Source organism: Coregonus clupeaformis, unplaced genomic scaffold, assembly GCF_020615455.1.
Source record: "Coregonus clupeaformis isolate EN_2021a unplaced genomic scaffold, ASM2061545v1 scaf1755, whole genome shotgun sequence".
NCBI classification, from domain to species: domain Eukaryota; kingdom Metazoa; phylum Chordata; class Actinopteri; order Salmoniformes; family Salmonidae; genus Coregonus; species Coregonus clupeaformis.
Genome location: NW_025535209.1, coordinates 91,306 through 109,264, shown reverse-complemented (window position 1 = coordinate 109,264; position 17,959 = coordinate 91,306). Strand labels below are relative to the sequence as shown.

At 42.2% G+C, this 17,959-nt stretch overlaps 3 protein-coding genes across 4 annotated transcripts; all 3 read right to left on the bottom strand.

Moving 5' to 3' along the window:
- Positions 1 to 219: 219 nt before the first annotated feature.
- On the bottom strand, positions 220 to 7,478 carry LOC121535802 (HEAT repeat-containing protein 3). Its single transcript, XM_045218727.1, has 15 exons — positions 7,220 to 7,478; positions 5,834 to 6,006; positions 5,405 to 5,492; positions 4,747 to 4,850; positions 4,417 to 4,526; positions 4,164 to 4,304; positions 3,663 to 3,949; positions 3,231 to 3,321; positions 2,819 to 2,973; positions 2,531 to 2,613; positions 2,118 to 2,254; positions 1,864 to 1,952; positions 1,564 to 1,707; positions 1,236 to 1,412; positions 220 to 1,119 (listed from the first exon to the last, which is right to left on the bottom strand). Exons 1-15 carry the CDS (start codon positions 7,361 to 7,363, stop codon positions 1,006 to 1,008), a joined length of 2,037 nt encoding a protein of 678 aa, XP_045074662.1. The 5' UTR covers positions 7,364 to 7,478; the 3' UTR covers positions 220 to 1,005.
- Positions 7,479 to 8,225: 747 nt separating this feature from the next.
- LOC123487511 (nuclear envelope phosphatase-regulatory subunit 1) lies at positions 8,226 to 10,550 on the bottom strand. Of its 2 annotated transcripts, none has more exons than XM_045218724.1 (6): positions 10,444 to 10,550; positions 9,619 to 9,690; positions 9,347 to 9,420; positions 9,097 to 9,206; positions 8,447 to 8,501; positions 8,226 to 8,286 (listed from the first exon to the last, which is right to left on the bottom strand). In XM_045218724.1, the coding sequence occupies exons 1-6, from the start codon at positions 10,466 to 10,468 to the stop codon at positions 8,245 to 8,247; spliced, it is 378 nt and encodes a 125-aa protein (XP_045074659.1). In that variant the 5' UTR covers positions 10,469 to 10,550; the 3' UTR covers positions 8,226 to 8,244. The 2 variants fall into 2 exon arrangements, with proteins under 2 accessions (XP_045074659.1, XP_045074658.1); XM_045218723.1 differs by having other exon boundaries at positions 10,432 to 10,534.
- Positions 10,551 to 14,505: 3,955 nt separating this feature from the next.
- LOC123487512 (arylamine N-acetyltransferase, pineal gland isozyme NAT-10-like) lies at positions 14,506 to 15,983 on the bottom strand. The gene is made up of 2 exons (XM_045218726.1): positions 15,865 to 15,983; positions 14,506 to 15,598 (listed from the first exon to the last, which is right to left on the bottom strand). The coding sequence occupies exon 2, from the start codon at positions 15,590 to 15,592 to the stop codon at positions 14,720 to 14,722; it is 873 nt and encodes a 290-aa protein (XP_045074661.1). The 5' UTR covers positions 15,593 to 15,598; positions 15,865 to 15,983; the 3' UTR covers positions 14,506 to 14,719.
- Between the last annotated feature and the right edge of the window lie 1,976 nt (positions 15,984 to 17,959).

Below are 17,959 nucleotides of genomic sequence, written 5' to 3'. Positions count from 1 at the left end.
CTCCATGGCTAGTCTGTCCTTATGTTTAGTGTTCTCCATGGTTAGTCTGTCCTTATGTTTAGTGTTCTCCATGGCTAGTCTGTCATCATGTTTAGTGTACTTTTATATACTTATTAATGTGATTTTATTGCTTTTCATCTTGCAGATTTTCTTGTATATAAAGTGACTTTGGGTGTCGTGAAAAGCACGTAAAATAAAATTATTATATCCTCCCCAATATCAAAACAAGTTAATCAATTTACTTTCAGCAATCCAAATAATCATGTTAACTAAATCACCTTGTAAATGGATGGTGAGTTCTGTTTTATTCATGACATCTCACATGAGAGATGGCCTTGTCATACATTGGCAATGGCAAATGCCTACAGGCAGTCGAGCCATAGCAAACCAGAGGTCAGGAAACACTGGGCCTGTACATGGGGTCAGTTAGCGGATTCTTGGGTGAGAAGCACATGAATACTACAACTGGTCATTCCTAACATGGAGGGCTACAGTATGATATTGCGTGTGTGACGTGAGAGTTGGATGATAAAGATGTGTAAAGTAAACCATAATATTTTCTGTCAATTTCTTTAAAATACAGCACTTTGAAATATACTTTTATACATAAAGTTTAATCATGTGTCCCTGTGTATTGCAACAAATCCATCTACAATAGCGCACATCTTTTTTTGTCTTTTTGTACACAAAACTATGTAAACACTCACTTACCAAGGAAAATAGTTACGCATTTCAGTCAGAACATTAAAACAAAAAGAAAAGAAAACCAACATGAAAATCAGTTATATAGATGTTAAAGGGATAGTTCACTCCGAAACAAACTGATTTTGGACTGAACTGTCCCTTTAAAATGGGGGTGGATTAGGGAATTCCCCTCAACGCCATTCCCTCTGTTCTGTTCTGTCCCAAGGCTCTATGGGCAACTCTGGGTCCATTGTACAGTATATTCTGAGTCATTTCATTTCATGTCAGCCAGTCAGATGGTGTAGTAGTGTCGGGCTGCTGTTATTTTTTCACCACAATCTCCAGGTAGCCAATAAACCTTCTTAGGTTGACTTTGATGTTGTCCAGCACACACAGCTGCTCAGGGCTGTACTTTCCCTTCCCCTCTTTACGAATCTGCACACAGACGACATATAATAGAGGACAGGAAACAGCAATTAAACAGATGACAATACGATTTGCATAACGAATGCATAAAAACTGTTCCTAGTGATGGGCTGCAGCTCTATTACCTTAGCCTTGAAGACGGGTTGAAGTGCCTTCAGTGCAGACAGTAAGTTGATGTTTTTAGCTGCTCTCTCTGCCTCGTCTCCATCCGCAAAAACATCAAACAGAGCATCCAGGGCCTCTCCACAAACCACAAGGTTGGCATCCTTTGTGGCAACTTGGAGTAAGGCATTGCCAATCATCTATAAAAAAAGATATTGCAGTGTTATCACATCATGGTCACAAAGCCAAGATGGGTTAAACCATTGAAAAAAAAAAGAGGAACAAAAAGAGTTCCTTCTGAAGTAATCCTTAGCTATCTAAAACACATGAGGGATTAAAATAATAAAGTACCTGCAGAGTTTCAGCTGTCCCCTTCTCTTTAGCCAGTGTGCTTCCTGTGATGCCTAGGATGGCCAGGGCGTTCACCCTCACACTGACCACACCACAGCGGGTCGCTGCCTCGCTCAGGCTCATCAGCTGCTGGGGGGTCATACACTGGCAACACACACACAAACATAAACAATGAGTCATCCAAGACAGACACATCGGGATAGTGCTGTGGTATTGTATAAACTGACAGACAGTTGACAGTAAGGCTAGGTAAAATGTACTTCAGGGGGAACCCTCCCCTGCTTGAGTCAGCTGTCTTACCTGTGGGATTTTCATATAGGCTATGATCTGTAAGAGGGATCGCATGGCACTGGTAACTGCCTCAAGGAATTCCTCCTCCTCAGGGATCTCTGAGTAAGCAAATTAACCAAAAATAAATACTCAATGAGACAATTACACTCCTTTTTGTTAAGGTCATTGCTGTAAAAAGAGCATCAACCTACCTAGTCAACCTATCTAGTAAAATGAGGGTTTAATACAAATAATTAAGAGATGGTATGACATGTAGATCTAACCTGGAGCACTGAAGACCAGTGTGGCCAGATGTTGTGCGACAGCCTGAAGAGCAGCTGCTCCCCCTAGGGACTCAGCGTCCATAGTAGACAGCATGTTGTGAAGGCACGTCAGGGCTCTGTACTGTACCCGATGCATCCTGGGGGAAAATGTACTTTAGTCAACTCCTGGAAGCATGTAATCTAAAAGGCAGGTAGAGGTGTGGTTAACAAAGAGTACACCAGTAACGCCATTATAAGGCAGAAAAAGAGAATACCTCAATCAAATGGTGCCGTACATTGACACATATTGGTTCAGTGTTACTAGAATCATGACAAACTTCTCAAATTATCTAGTGATCTAGTATATCACAGAATATCTAGTGTCTCACACTTTAAGGACAAAGAAAATGACATCATGCTAGATAGATAATTACTTTTTTATCAAGATCTTCCAGGTGGGATTGTGACGACATATGTCCATGGCGTCGCTGCTGGGGAACTGGGTCTTCTTGAGAACCTTGAACATATAGAGACATGGATGGTTATCCCCTTCATACAGTGTTAGTGGGTATAACAGAGACAGTAGGAACACAGACTAGCCTAGTACCATGACATTACTTCTTTTATATTTTGTATGTGAAAACAGAGGGAACATCAAAAAATACAAACATGAGAAGTGAAGTGAAACAATTATGCTAGGTGAGGAAAGAAATCCCCTATACCTTCTCTGGGATGTTGTGGTTGATCAGGGCCCCGTGGACCTCAGCAGAAAGACACAGTGGGGACAGGAGGCTGGTGTTCCCTTCAGAGAGGCCGTCAGGACACATCTCACTCTCATCGCTGCTCGACGCCTCCTCCCACTCATCGTCTGACGGGTCTACAAACAAACACACAAAATGAGTCACAACAGCAGACGTATACCTCAAAAGCAACAAAAGCGAATTATAAATCCTAAATGTTCAAGGAAAGACTTCATTTTTAGAATGCATTTGAGCATCAGACAACAGTAAGAATGCTGTCCTCTTATCTATGAACATGTACCAGACAGCTGTGTGAAACAGTAATGGTAATGAAAACAACCCCCCCAGGTCAGTACTGCTCTGCTGCCCAAACACTGCCGCCCACAGCACTCACCATCAGAGCAGCACATGTTGACGATGATCTCCAAAGACGTCTGCTGGGCTGTCAGCAAGGCCGTCGCCTCCCTCAGCTCCTCCTTGCCCCTCTGGAGAAAGAAAACCAGACTATTGACACTGCAGCAGGGACACAGCCACCTCCTACGTCCCTGAGTAAACCCTGTTGTGGGTGTCCCTCGCTCCCTGCCTGCTGAACAAAGCAGTATCTCCCTGAGGAGAGGGCCACTACAGCTCTGAATACCAACTGTAATACTCTGTGCTGCATCAATATTCAGCTGTTTCACAGCATTTAACAGTGTGGAGGAGTCATGTACGTACTCTGAATATTAAAAACTGAAAATGCAATACTCTTTACTCAACCCTGTCACTTTGGATCAAACTCAAAAGAGTTTGATGGGTTTGTTTCTGAGTGAAAAAGGACAGGACTTACAGGCAGGAAGTCAGAGAAGTCTTTATCTATCTTGGTTGCCTTGCCATTCCTCCTCGGGCCAGCCCCCTCCTCCTCCTCATCCTCCATCTCCTCTACAGCTGCCTGGTGGTCCTCCATGTTCCCTGCCTCTGAGGCAGTGGCATTGCGGGCCACCTCAGCCTGGCGGTGCTGGGGTATCAGCGTGCCAGCATCCAGCTCCAAGCACTGGGACAGGGTGGCCACCAGGGCGTTGAGGGTCTGGGCCTGGCGGGCTGTGGGCAGGCTGCTCTTCAAGTTCCACACTGACCCTGTCAATGGATGGAGCACACAATGAGCACTGGAATCAGACCAGTTATTTAGTTAGGCTATCAACAAACCGCTTCCAACCCCCGACTCTGACTAAGCAACAAAATGCCCTTAGTCAGAGAGTGAATGCGGAGTCAGTTGTTCCTCACGTGACCGGTTGACATTGTGAAGTATAAATCTGTAAATAATGTGACAACAAAGATGTTGTAGCCGTACCTGCAGCCAGTGTCCTGAGCAGTGTGTGAGCCATGCCTGTCTGTGAGGATAGCAGCACACTCTCCAGAGTCCCTAATACAGCATTGTTCATACTACACAGCAACTCTGCATTGTCCTCAGTCACTGTGTGCAAACAGTGGGCTAAAGACAGAGAGGGAGCAGGGACTTACTACAAAATACATAATCAAGTAAAATATTGAAATGGTGAAAATGCTAATTAAAGTGGTGTGAAAATTGGTTTGATGAGACTAACCTGCAGACAAAGCCAGCTTGATGTTGTGAGTGTGTCGCTCCAGACACTGTAGGATAACATCCAGAATGCCTGCTTTGTTGAACACAGAGACTGCCTGGCTACTGCTCTCACTGACAGACAGGGTGATGATACAACAGGAGAGTATGGTGTGAAAGAACCATACAAAACATTGGCAAGCTAACAGAATTAAATATAATTTCGGATCTCTATTTGTAGGCTACTCGATGCATGTCCAGATCACTAGGTGGACCTATGAACGTAGGCTGACCGACCAGCTGACATTTGTGTTACTACTACTGTTACTACTAAATTTACTTTTTTTTTTGTTACCAGAGATTCCACAGCAAGTTAACTGCTTCATTGGCTACATCTTCCACTGTGTTTTTTTGCCCTTTTAACGAGAGGGCAGCATTGGTCTCAAACCCAGCACAGCACTGTGGAGAAACAGTCCTGGGGTTCAGTCACTATGAAAACACCAGATGTGTATTTGAGTATCTAGTATTTAATATACTTTTTTCTGTGAGTATTTTCAAATACGCAGCCCAGAACAAGTACCTTTATTTGAGTATTTGAATGGTCATTTGTAAAAAAAAATAAAATAAAAAAATAATAGTTTACCAAATTGTATTTGAGAGAATTTTCAAATACTTATTTCAAATACTATTTCTAAGTGTATTTCCAAATACATTAAAATATTCAATTACTTGTCTTTTCAAATAAAATGTAGGCCTCGCTATCTTAATACTTACTTTGAATGTATGTGAAAGTAATTGAGATATTTGAAATAGTATTTGAACCCAGGTCTGGAAAACACACAACACATCAAGGAATGGAGGTATGTAGGTGCTTAACTTCTCAGACATGCACACTATGAAATATGTTGTTCAAAATGTGAAAAAACATAACCTTTGTGCAGCAGGGCCACACCCATAAATACATCAACTTTAAGGTGCCAATCATGGGAATGATTTACGAAGGAAGACCTCACCTCTCGAAGCAGAGCAGTCAGAGGAGTCATGACGTCCTGTTTCACCATGTCCTCACACACCTCATGACCCCCACAGGCACTCAGGTTCCTGATGTGAGAAGAACACATTACTCAGTCTTTGAACGATAACTATTACATCAGTGCTAACAGTTAATTGAGGGTGTGGTGTGTCAAGAGGACTTGCTCAGTGTCTGTTTAGCAAGCCAAAGCATCCTTCACTAACCTACTTCTGTCTTACAGCACATAATGGCTTGAACTACCATCTACAATCACAACTAACATTTAGCACTCTCTCCGAACAAACTAACAATATCTGAAAGGCTTGATCCTCAGTCCAGATTCCACACCATCCCTCTCACATCTCTCAGGGGGGCTGTTAGGTGGCTAGTACTGGGTAGTGAACATCCCTGTGGGAGGCTGAGGGCTCACCTGAGTGCCCCTGTGGCAGTCTCCCTGACGGCCAGGCTCCGGTCCAGCAGTAGGGGCCCGAGACGTCTCACCGCATCCCGCTGGAGGAAGCCTGGGATGGTCTGGCTCTGCTGCACCACACGTGATATGCTGGCACAGGCAAACTCACGCACATCTGCACTGGGACTCTGCAACTAAACACATACAGTATTCACAGGGGTTATTTGGATATTCACTTTTTCATACCATCTCTGTTCTTTTATCTTCCAGTTGTATGTGTGAAACACTGTTTTGCGGCACTGAAATAGATTTTACCATGTACTGAACAAAAATATAAATTCAACAATTTTACTGAGTTACAGTTCATATAAGGAAATCAGTCAATTGAAATACATTAAAAAGGCCATAATCTATGGATTTCACATGACTGGGCAGGGGCGCAGCCATGGGTGGGCCTGGGAGGCCATAAGCCCACCCACTAGGGAGCCAGGCCCAGCCAATCAGAATGAGTTTTTCCCCACAAAAGGGCTTCATTAGACAGAAATACTCCTCAGTTTCATCAGTTGTCAGGGTGGCTGGTCTCAGACAATCCTGCAGGTGAAGAAGCCGGATGTGGAGGTCCTGGGCTGGCGTGGTTACATGTGGTCTGCGGTTATGAGGCCGGTTTGACTTACTACCAAATTCTCTAAAACAACGTTGGAGGCGGCTTATGTAGAGAAATTAACATTCAATTCTCTGGCAACAGCTCTGGTGGACATTCCTGCAGTCAGCATGCCAATTGCACGCTCCCTCAAACCTTGATATATCTGTGGCATTGTGTTGTGTCACAAAACTGCACATTTTAGAGTGGCCTTTTATTGTCCCCAGCACAAGGTGCACCTGTGTAATGATCATGCTGTTTAATCAGCTTCTTGATATGCCACACCTGTCAGGTGGATGGATTATCTTGGCAAAGGAGAAATGCTCACTAACAGGGATTTAAACAATTTGTGCACAACATTTGAGAGAAATAAGCTTTTTGTGCATATGCAAAACTTCTGTGATCTTTTATATCAGCTCATGAAACATGGGACTAACACTTTACATGTTGCGCATATATTTTTCAGTATAGTTCTGTGAAATATTAATTTATATTTTTTTTGGGGGGGGGGCACATTTGAGCATTATTATAAAAATATTTATTAACACTTGTTTGCCTGCCACTGTTTTTTTTCATCTGCGGGAAGATCCTTAGGAAGACATTTAATTTGTCCTATGGAAACATTGGTAAACAACATTGACATGTATATGAATAGCAGAACTGACCTGAAAGCTTTTCTAAAATAGAGTGCCACAGACATGAGCCATTAGACCGAAACACTGCAATGATTCCAAATAACAGTACTGTGATCAGATCTTGGGGCTTACTTTCTCCAGTAACTCTCCAGCTGGAGAGTCGACTCCATCACAGACCTCATCGTGGTCCTCTTCCACTTCCTTTACAGCAGTTACCGACAGTCCCTCTGCGTTGAACTGGGGACGCCTAAATTTGTTAGTCTTACTTTTACCCATAACTTATTTCGATTAAGTGCGGAAAGATATTGATCTATCTATCATGTAGTAGGCTGTCACACTATCGCACATCATTTTAAGCCATGTGGAACATCGGTGGAGATTCGGCGAGTGCCGTAAAATGGTGCTTACTCTCGCAAAGCAGAAGGGGTGTCGTATTTATGTCGCAAAGACGAGACCAGGGCACCGTCTGAACACTTTAAAGATTAATCCTTCTACTCTCTTCTTTGAAATAATGATCGGTCTAACATGGCTGGAAAACCACAGAAACTAATTTGCAGTGAATATAGTTATCAAACAATGCTTAAACGTATGAATACAATAAAAAGTACTATAAAGACCAAATTACACATTGAGGAGATATACTTTCAAACAAGTTGTATAGGCATTCACAATCTGGAGCAAAAGCATAGCTCAGTCTACAGGTTGCAACCATATACTACAGTAAATCACAGGATTCATGTCTTCACACAAGTATTTATTAGGTATTTAACAATTAGTTTAAAAATACAAAGATTTATCTAAAACAAATGAATGTCATCATTAGAAATAAACACATCCGAACTCATAGCGAATGAGTTCTGTCAAAGGGTGTGTGAGCCCAGAAGCAGCTTTAAGGGAGACCGTAACAGTGACTGAGATGCTGTTAAAAAGGCATTTGATGTCATCTCCCCTCACAATTTTTCATTCATACGTAATGGGGCACATCAACATAATCACTTCTCAGTGTTTCCCCAATCTCCTTCCTTCTTACATTGTTTCAGATCCCCCAAACAGGATTATGGTCCTTGTGTCAGTCTGTTGTCCAGTGGCAATCTTGGGGCTTACTCTTGGCAATCAACATAGTGATTAAGAACATTTACCCCCCCCAGAGTTAGTGGTCATTGGATGTGTGGCCGTGGTTTGAGAATTAATTTCCCTGTCTGTAAAAGAGAAATAACCATCAAAGTCAATACAATGCACAGATGTACAGACAATAATTCCAAATAAATTAAATTATGTTAGATGACCAAAAACGTGACAGCTGGATTGAATTGATTAGGAATTAAGGTAACCTCAACAAAGATGATTTATGTATCTTACATCATCGCAGGACATGTTGTATTCTGCTAAAACCGTCCGACAGCGAGCTGCAATACTTGAAGAGAGTGAGTTAAAGGAGAATTGTCCTATTTATGAAGGGTCCAGACACTTGTGATTTGGTTTGTTTTTGAGAAATGTACCACAGCCGCGTTTCAACTTCTCATTGCTTGTTGTGCAGTATCAGGGCACACAAAAGAAATTAACAAAAGCTATAAAAAAAACAACACCCAAATACATCATTTTGTTAACTAACACGCTCTCAGTATAGTGATGTAGTTCTTTAGATGTTGTACACATGAAATTGTGTCATTTCAAACTTTATCTGCAAAGTTATATAGTAGCGCTGTTTCCCCCACGCAGCTGTGCAGGCCGAGCATGTTCTTATTGTACACTGACATAACCCGCGCAGCACAGCTGGTAGAAGAAACATCTTGAGTCGCACAAAATGGAATCTAACGTTGCGGATGAAGTTCAGAATGACAATTTCATGTGTACAACATCTAAAGGCCTACATCACTATACTGAAAAATCTCCTTTAAAGGAAGTAGTGATACTGTTTGGATGGTAAATTACAGCTATGGACCTGGTGGCCTTGTTTGTAATCCTACTGAATAAATTAAATGTGGAACTTTAAGCAAAAGGAAGGATACATTGATGGTGCAACGACTCGTTTGTGTATTCCAGCAAAGAACAGAGCGATCAAAGTGATGCAGCTGATGGTGAAGAATGGATGGTTCCACAATGATGAGAAGAAAGAAACCTGAGAAAAGACAACAGCCAGAGGTACAGAGATGAGACAGGCAAAGAAACACAACCAAACTAAAATCACAAACACACTGATCTGTGTGAAAGGTATCCTACTTTCTCATACACAATCAAGCTGCTATCAAACATACTGACCTTCTGTGTGTCAGGGTCTATCAACCAGTTCCAGGCTCCAGTCGCCGTACAAACAGAGACCACTATTAGAATCACTGAAACAAATGTGAGACATTGAATTATATCCCCTGAAAACAATTAGCAGAATAATGTAGGTCTGAATCCTTTACAAGAAAACACAAAATACTCAGGCTTGGAGGCAATTTACTCTTTAAATGTTGTTGATTATGGTTTGACAGTTGCAATATAGTCATTCATTATGGTTAGCCAGAGTTGGAACTGAAAATACTTACTTCGCCACCTCCCTGTTGCAGGTTGCAAACAGGAGACGTATTCTGTCAATCTTCTCTCAAAAGCTTTTAGGTCTGCAAAAACAAGCAGCACGTCAGAGCATTCATATACATTTCCACCAATGTTCTTGATCAAAACCATACAGAAGGAACATAAAATACCCTATATTTATGTGTGCTTGATTGGTTTGGAACCGATGGAGTAGTCCCAAAAGTAAACCAAACACACCTGCATAGTGAAGGCTCTGATTCCACTGAATTGCCATTGGAAGAGGACGCTTGCAAAAACTTCTGACACTGTCCAAAGCTAACTAGTGTCCAAAACTACTGAATTATGTTTAGTTTGGACTGGCAAAACAAGGCTAGTGTTATATTTAACGACCTTCTGGGATAACCTGGTCATTAATAATATCAATCAAATCGGGTAAAGTATGCGTATAGCTTCTGCCGGGCTAATAACTACCGGTATGCTAACTATTTATAGCATAGCTAGCCGGCTAATTAGATCTTGTGTACCTAACAAGCCTTCTTTGTGCGAATTTCTTTCGTACAAGTTAATGTCGAACCACCGAGGAGGGAAATCAGCAAAAATAGGTAATTAGCTTTGGTATTGACTCATTTAATAATTAACAATGTCCTTTAAGAGCAAAGGTTAGCCTAGCTAGCTAGCTACGTCACCGCGGCTGGCTAATCAAGCCAGCAAACGACTAAAGTGCATTGCAATGGCACGTTTGTCACCGTGCGTTTTACTTCAAAGCGAAACTTCACTTATAATAACATGCATTATGATTTGTGAAAATAAATGAATTTGCTTGCCATGTTGACTACCTTCGGCTTGTTCCAAGGAATTCATTGCTGTCACTCTCCGGCTGGTGGTTGTGCTAGCTAGCTAGTTCTCCTGGGCAATGGGGAACCAGTCAAAACCTTAACGTGGATTGGCCGATTTCAAAAAATGTTCTGTGATAGGCCATTTTCACGATGACGTCATCTAACTTCCGCCTTTCCGCGTAGCAGGTTAACTTCACTTCCGTTCGCCCGTAACCTGAGACTTCTCAACGAAAATACAACTGTTGACCACTAACTAGCAAGCTAGCTACTTGAAGAAATTCCAAAAGGTACGTTTAAGTTAAATTAGTAAAGTTAAGAGTAATAATGTTTACGTATATGCATAACTTGCTAACGTTATTGTTAATTCATAATTGTTCACTGCCTTAGTTACTTAAAAGTGGGCTAACGTTAGCTAACAACAACTTAGTACCAGATACCGATAACGTTAAAAGGTAGCGTTACATTGCTGCCTGGCTGTAATGTAACAAGTTTACTTAGCTAGCTATCTAACCCTTTGTTAGGCAGTTAGTTTATTCATGAATGTATAGTAACTCACCTATTCAAATACTGTTGTGCATGATAGCTAGATAAATATTGATTCCTGGTCAAAGCTGAATGTTAAAAAAAATCTCCTCAGCTCAGCAGGGAGGACACTCTTAAGACCCAGGCCATCGCCCGGCTGAGGATTTTAGTCGAGAGGGCCATACGGAGGGTGAAGGAGTACCATATCTGGGATGGGCTTGTTCCTCTTTCCACAGTGGGTTCAGTGAATCAGCTGTGGGCCATCTGCTGCCTCATGTCGAACTATCAGGGACCTCTTGACATTAAAGGAGACAAACCAGTCTGATGTTTTTGTCAACTGGAAGTTGTATATTTCCTGAGTAAGCTAGATGGGCTGTAAATAGAAGTACTTTTATATTACTGTATTGTATGTACAAAAAAATGTAAATATGAATTAACTTTGTTGGTAATTTAATTGATCTAATGTTATACTGTATGTTTTTGTTAAGGGTAATAACTTTTTCATAGCTATTAATGAACCTAATGTGATATATTGTAAAAATATCCAACTATTAACCATGTTATGTGCTTATGTGTCATGGCACTGATGGAACTATTAAATATATGTTTGCAAGCAACTGCTTCCAATCCTTTTTGATTTTGGTAAGAGCATTTACAACATCGCAATCCTTTTCAAGATTTGTATTTCAATACATAGATATACAGTATATAACACAATTAAGTTCATTTGCAGTTAAAGAAAAACATGTCGACATTTACATCACAATCCTTTTCAAAATGTGTGTTTCAGTACATAGGAGATATACAGTATATGACAAGTTAATTTGCAGTTAAAGAAAAAAATGTCAAAGGTTCACCTTCCACATTTACCTTAACACTATTTACACATAAAATTCTGCCTTATGTTTTATAACTTAAGAAGACATCCATGTAGATGTTATAATAGAAATTATCAAGCTTCTGTCGCATTGAGTGGATAATCTCCTCATCCCTAAAGATTCTCTCAACTGTGAAGTCAGTGCGGGTATCTGTAATGAAGTCACACCACTGAAGTCCGCTAAGGCGAGTTGGCCTTGAACCTGATAGTAGTATTTGTGGCTCTTCTTAAGGCAGGCCTGGCCTTTAACTGTGATCAGGTGTTTAACTTGGGTAACATTTTCAACATCGCAACTCTTAACCTCAGCAAGACCAAATGGTGGTGCTTCTGTTGGGCAGAAGACTTTAGCATCCGGGCTGGCTGCAAGGTGAGGTGAATCAGGGTGGATGATGACCCCGCATTGTTTCAGAGAGACATCACAAAAATCAGAATATTGCCTCAGTATCTCAGGTTCCAGATCCAACCCTCTTCTCATAGCAGCTGTCTGAGGAGTTCCTCTCAGAATGCGGGTTGCCAAAGCCTTGGCAGACAACTCCCCACGAACATGGCATATTTCACGGAATCTGCTGGCTGTCAGTCGGGGTTTGCGTACCTGGCTCCACAGCTGGCATTCTGACTGCATTCTTGTTTCTGCTTCAATAGCAGCAGACATCTCCTCTGACACAATCAGGCTGTCCAAATGACATTGTTGTATGTAGTTGGGCTCAAAATCAATGGGAAATTTAAAGTTGTAACCTTCAATAGGCAACTGAGGAAACTCACTGGCACCAGGGTGTTTAATAATATCTCTACTTAATTCTAGAGGGCACTGGTAAGAAAGCACAGACCCAAATGGCACAGGGCCAAATTTAGAGTCTACCAAATTAAGGCCCTCAAGCCCGTGCAGCAATTTGCAAATCCCTGGTTGTGGACGGATGTCTTTCAGTTTCTCAGCACTGGCCATGACGTGAGGATCCGGAATAGGCCCTGGCATAAAAGTGAGATATGTCAAGTTTAGATTTCATTAAATGCCACCTTATCTTTTTCACTAAAAAGACAAACCACACTCATCCAGTCTCGTACATGCTTCTAATACAAATAAAAAAATATCCACTGAAAGTCTATATAAAAAGTAACAAATAATAATCACTTTTATGTTTGTATTATTTTAGAAATGCACTAAAGTCTTTGTGCTCTAGTACAGGCGGGGCTCATTCAGACTCACCATCATAGGCTCGGTACAGTGTGCACTTCACACCAGCTCTGACACTTGTTTTTTTCTTAGCCGCTGGTTTACACACCGCCATATCATTGGTGGCCTCTGGTACAATTCCCTGTGATATAATAATGATGAACAATACATTGTCAAAAGTCAATACAAACTGCAAAGTTCTGCATCAGTGTAACAAATAATGTCTGACCTGTGTCCTAGGCCGGTGCCAGGTCTGCAGTGCGCTGGTGCATGACAGAGGCAATGGCACTGTCTTAAAGCCCATGGTAACATAGTGAGCACTTTGAAAAAGAAGTGCTACTATGTGATTACATAGTGCTTTCCCAGCAGAGCAGGAACATGACATGTGATTGAGTACCACAGGAACCTCTGCAGAGTCTAGTGTAACCTGTTCATAGAGACATAACAATTAGTGCTGTACTTACAAAACATTTTTTTCATGCGTTTCATTATAAACTACTGTACACAATTTTCAAAACCCAATTTCTTTTTTTAATTAAGAAAAATTGGCTGTTCTGAAACCTTTGACAAGTAGTGCCAACACTTATCGAAAATTTGAACATTTTGAGTTATCACAGAATCTTTCCCAGTCTTTATTGCCGTCAACAACCCACATCGGTTTGTAAGAATTTCGTTGTGTATTAAGTTTAATGATACAAAATCAGAGCTCAGACTGAGAAACAAACTGATCCACAGTGGAACTTTGTGGAATCATTCTTATTAAATCTGCAACCGCAGCAAAACACAACAAAAAGAAAACTTATCTATCTTAACCTATCTTATCATAATGTTAGAGAACTGTTTATCTGAGAAACCTGAAGCCGATGAGCCTCCTCATTTTTCTTCATGGACCTGTAACATCGCCCTCTCACTGTCACCTCACCGTTAACTACACTTGAGACTGTTTCAATACAGTGATTGGGAGAAAGGGCGCAGCATTAGCCATTAATACATTACTGACTCTTATCTTACGGTCGATACAAACAGCAGTAATATTAAAAAGAGGCTGCAAAACAGAAACTCGTCAGCTCATAACCTTCGCTAGCATAGGGCTAATTTAAGCTAAATAAAGATAAACACGTACCTTCATAATCAAACAGGTAACCTTCAACGAAGAACTTGTAGCCTTTATCAAGCTTCGATCTTGAAGTAAGGGACCACTTGTCAGCAAGTCGTTCTACGTCGTTAAGTCGTATTGGTGGCAGATGTGAAAGGGACTGGGTGAACTCCATAATGATGTGCTACTAGCTGTAGCTTTCCTAAGCCGACACCGGATGTAAACATAACCTGCATCGCGGCAGAACGGAAGTTGTCTGACGTCACGTGAAAAGGGCCTATTGGTTTAAACAAGAAGCTACGGCGCAACCACAAGCACCAACTAATCGACTCTTCAGATATGATCTGAAAGTAAATAGGTCGCAGAGACTAAATAACCATTGAATATGTATTTGTTTAAAAGCATGTTTATTGAGTGTTCAAAGACAACACAAGCAGCTCTGGTGAAATAATGTTTTATATTTACAGAATACAGAATGTGTTTTATAAATCTCACTGATCTCATTAAAAACGTTGTGAGGAATCTTTGGTCAATGGCAGAATCTAGATTTGCCTAGGCTACATTACAATTACATCACATTAAATTTGAAATGTTACAGGCAATCAAGTTCTTAAATAGTGTAGCCAGCTTTGTTGTTTTTGGGTACCAGTTTATTTGCCAACAACACATTAAACATTTCCTTCAGCACTTTATCCACATCATCATCAGGTATGTCTTTCATATCCAAAACATCAACACCATCCTGGTTGTTGTAGGTGACCTCACTGAAGGTCCAGCCAATTAGGGCTCTGAATCCTGTAGCCGTCTGCAGTGAGCAGATGGACTTGTTGGTGAATAGAGATTTTGGATCTGTCTGAAGGCAGTGGGACGTCTCTAGGAAATGATCAACCCCACGGGGAACCAGGGTGAAGCCATAGATCTTCTTGGTTGGGCTCTTGTCTACCAGAGGGGAGTTGGTAAAGGCATCATTGAGAACTAGAGGCTTTCGACCAGTCTTCTCCAGGGTCCACAGGTCTCCATCTTGTATGAGACGGAAGACACCAGGGGATTGTGGCTGGTCCTTCCCGGAGACGAGCTCAAGAGGGTGCCATATTTGGGAGGATACCCCAAAGCTCACGTCTGCAATGTAAGCAGTCCCATCAATGACTACCTTGTTGATGAGGTGAGAGTCTATGGGGCCGAACTGGTTTGTGGTGTTGTTGTAGACTTTTGAACCCAGTGTTACTGGATTATAACCCATCTCTTTTAACACCCAAGCAAAGAGGAGGTTATTCTCACAACACCAACCCCCCCGGTTGCTCCTCACAATCTTATTGAAAATCAACTCACGGTCCATAGTCATCTTCTCACCACAGTGAATGCTGAGGTTTTCAAATGGGATTGACATCACGTGGTGTTTGTGGACCTGGTTCAGTGTTTTAAGGTCTGGTTTAGAAAATGGGCCGTGGAACCCGATCCTCTTGAAGTACTCTTCCAGATTCATTTTGTCCTAAGAGTTAAAACAAAGACACTGCATGAGTTTCTGCTTTTGCAGAATTTACGACTACATATACAGAAATTGACATCCGCTAATGTCTCATTCACAAAGTGTTTTTCACATAGAGTAAGATCCTCTTTTCAATTGAAACACCACCATGTAGGCCCAATTCTTGAATTGAAGGATAAAAGATTAAAGAATAGACAAAAACTTGCGCTACACAAGGATACTACATGGAGGCACTGGCTATTTTTCATTTCCTTTTGATGATTACTTACTTTCAAAGGCAGTGAAAAAGTAGCTTCTCAAAGTACTGCTTGCTGTTCAGAGTTCTTCGGGGCAAGAAGGGCAAAGCAGTTGTGCATTAAAAGAGATAAGAATGGCTCTTGCATGACATAAAAACAGAGCACCCTGGACTTTGCTCATGTACTGGAAAGCAAAACTAAAATTCACTTGTAAAACACTGCAGCCTTGTGGTGTATCTGGGAACTGTTCTACATTTCAGATACACTGACACCACTCCCCCCCCAACTATGATTTGAATTATAGCCAACTGCTGTAGTAGGATGTTCCAGGGACACACACAAGAATGAGACAATTTATAGGTATGATTATAGGTTTGATTTCCCTGGGATGTTCCTGTGACAACATTCATCTATATTTTTCGTAGCTGTCTATTTACCACCACAAACCGATGCTGGCACTAAGATTGAACTGAATGAGCTGTATAAGGCCATAAGTAAACAGGAAAACGCTCATCCAGAGGCAGCGCTCCTAGTGGCCGGGGACATTAATGCAGGGAAACTTAAATCCGTTATACCTAATTTCTACCAGCATGTTAAATGTGCAACCAGAGAAAAAAAACTCTAGACCACCTTTACTCCACACACAGAGACGCGTACAAAGCTCTCCCTCGCCCTCCATTTGGCAAATCTGACCATAACTCTATCCTCCTGATTCCTGCTTATAAGCAAAAACTAAAGCAGGAAGCACCAGTGACTCGGTTAATAAGGAAGTGGTCAGATGACGCAGATGCTAAGCTACAGGACTGTTTTGCTAGCACAGACTGGAATATGTTCCGGGATTCTTCCGATAGCATTGAGGAGTACACCACATCAGTCACTGGCTTCATCAATAAGTGCATCGATGAGTCATCCCCACAGTGACCGTACGTACATACCCCATCCAGAAGCCATGGATTACAGGCAACATCCGCACTGAGCTAAAGGGTAGAGCTGCCGCTTTCAAGGAGCGGGACTCTAACCCGGATGCTTATAAGAAATCCCACTATGCCCTACAACGAACCATCAAACAGGCAAAGAGTCAATACAGGACTAAGATTGAATCGTACTACACCGGCTCCGACGCTCGTCGGATGTGGCATGGCTTGAAAACTATTACAGACTACAAAGGGAAGCACAGCCGCGAGCTGCCCAGTGACACAAGCCTACCAGACGAGCTAAATCAGTTCTATGCTCGCTTCGAGGCAAGCAACACTGAAGCATGCATGAGAACATCAGCTGTTCTGGATGACTATGTGATCACGCTCTCCGTAGCCGATGTGAGTAAGACTTTTAAGCAGGTCAACATTCACAAGGCCGCAGGGCCAGACGGATTACCAGGATGTGTACTCCGAGCATGTGCTGACCAACTGGCAAGTATCTTCACTGACATTTTCAACATGTCCCTGACTGAGTCTGTAATACCATCATGTTTCAAGCAGACCACATAGTCCCTGTGCCCAAGAACACTAACATAACCTGCCTAAATGACTACCGACCCGTAGCACTCACGTCTGTAGCCATGAAGTGCTTTGAAAGGCTGGTCATGGCTCACATCAACACCATCATCCCAGAAACCCAGGACCCACTCCAATTTGCATACCGCCCCATCAGATCCACAGATGATGCAATCTCTATTGCACTCCACACTGCCCTTTCCCACCTGGACAAGAGGAACACCTACGTGAGAATGCTATTAATTGACTACAGCTCAGCATTCAACACCATGGTGCCCTCAAAGCTCATCACTAAGCTAAGGACCCTGGGACTGAACACCTCCCTCTGCAACTGGATCCTGGACTTCCTGACGGGCCGCCCCCAGGTGGTAAGGGTAGGTAACAACACATCTGCCACGCTGATCCTCAACACAGGGGCCCCTCAGGGGTGCGTGCTCAGTCCCCTCCTGTACTCCCTGTTCACCCATGACTGCATGGCCAGGCACGACTCCAACACCATCATTACGTTTGCAGACGACACAGCAGTGGTAGGCCTGATCACCGACAACGATGAGACAGCCTACAGGGAGGAGGTTAGAGACCTGGCCGTGTGGTGCCAGGATAACAACCTCTCCCTCAACGTGATCAAGACAAAG

What these genes read in the sequence shown, in the direction of transcription:
- LOC121535802 (XM_045218727.1), bottom strand. Translation starts at nt 7,363, where the DNA reads ATGGGTAAAAGTAAGACTAACAAATTTAGGCGTCCCCAGTTCAACGCA. An exon ending in CAAGCTGGCTTTGTCTGCAG is followed by an intron (nt 4,305 to 4,416) that starts GTTAGTCTCATC and finishes CTCTGTCTTTAG; the next exon opens with CCCACTGTTTGCACACAGTG. An exon ending in ACTGGTCTTCAGTGCTCCAG is followed by an intron (nt 1,953 to 2,117) that starts GTTAGATCTACA and finishes TTGCTTACTCAG; the next exon opens with AGATCCCTGAGGAGGAGGAA.
- LOC123487512 (XM_045218726.1), bottom strand. Translation starts at nt 15,592, where the DNA reads ATGAATCTGGAAGAGTACTTCAAGAGGATCGGGTTCCACGGCCCATTT.
- LOC123487511 (XM_045218723.1), bottom strand. Translation starts at nt 10,468, where the DNA reads ATGAATTCCTTGGAACAAGCCGAAGGTAGTCAACATG. An exon ending in AGCCGAAGGTAGTCAACATG is followed by an intron (nt 9,691 to 10,431) that starts GCAAGCAAATTC and finishes TTGTTTTTGCAG; the next exon opens with ACCTAAAAGCTTTTGAGAGA. An exon ending in CGAGTCGTTGCACCATCAAT is followed by an intron (nt 8,502 to 9,096) that starts GTATCCTTCCTT and finishes ACTCTCTTCAAG; the next exon opens with TATTGCAGCTCGCTGTCGGA.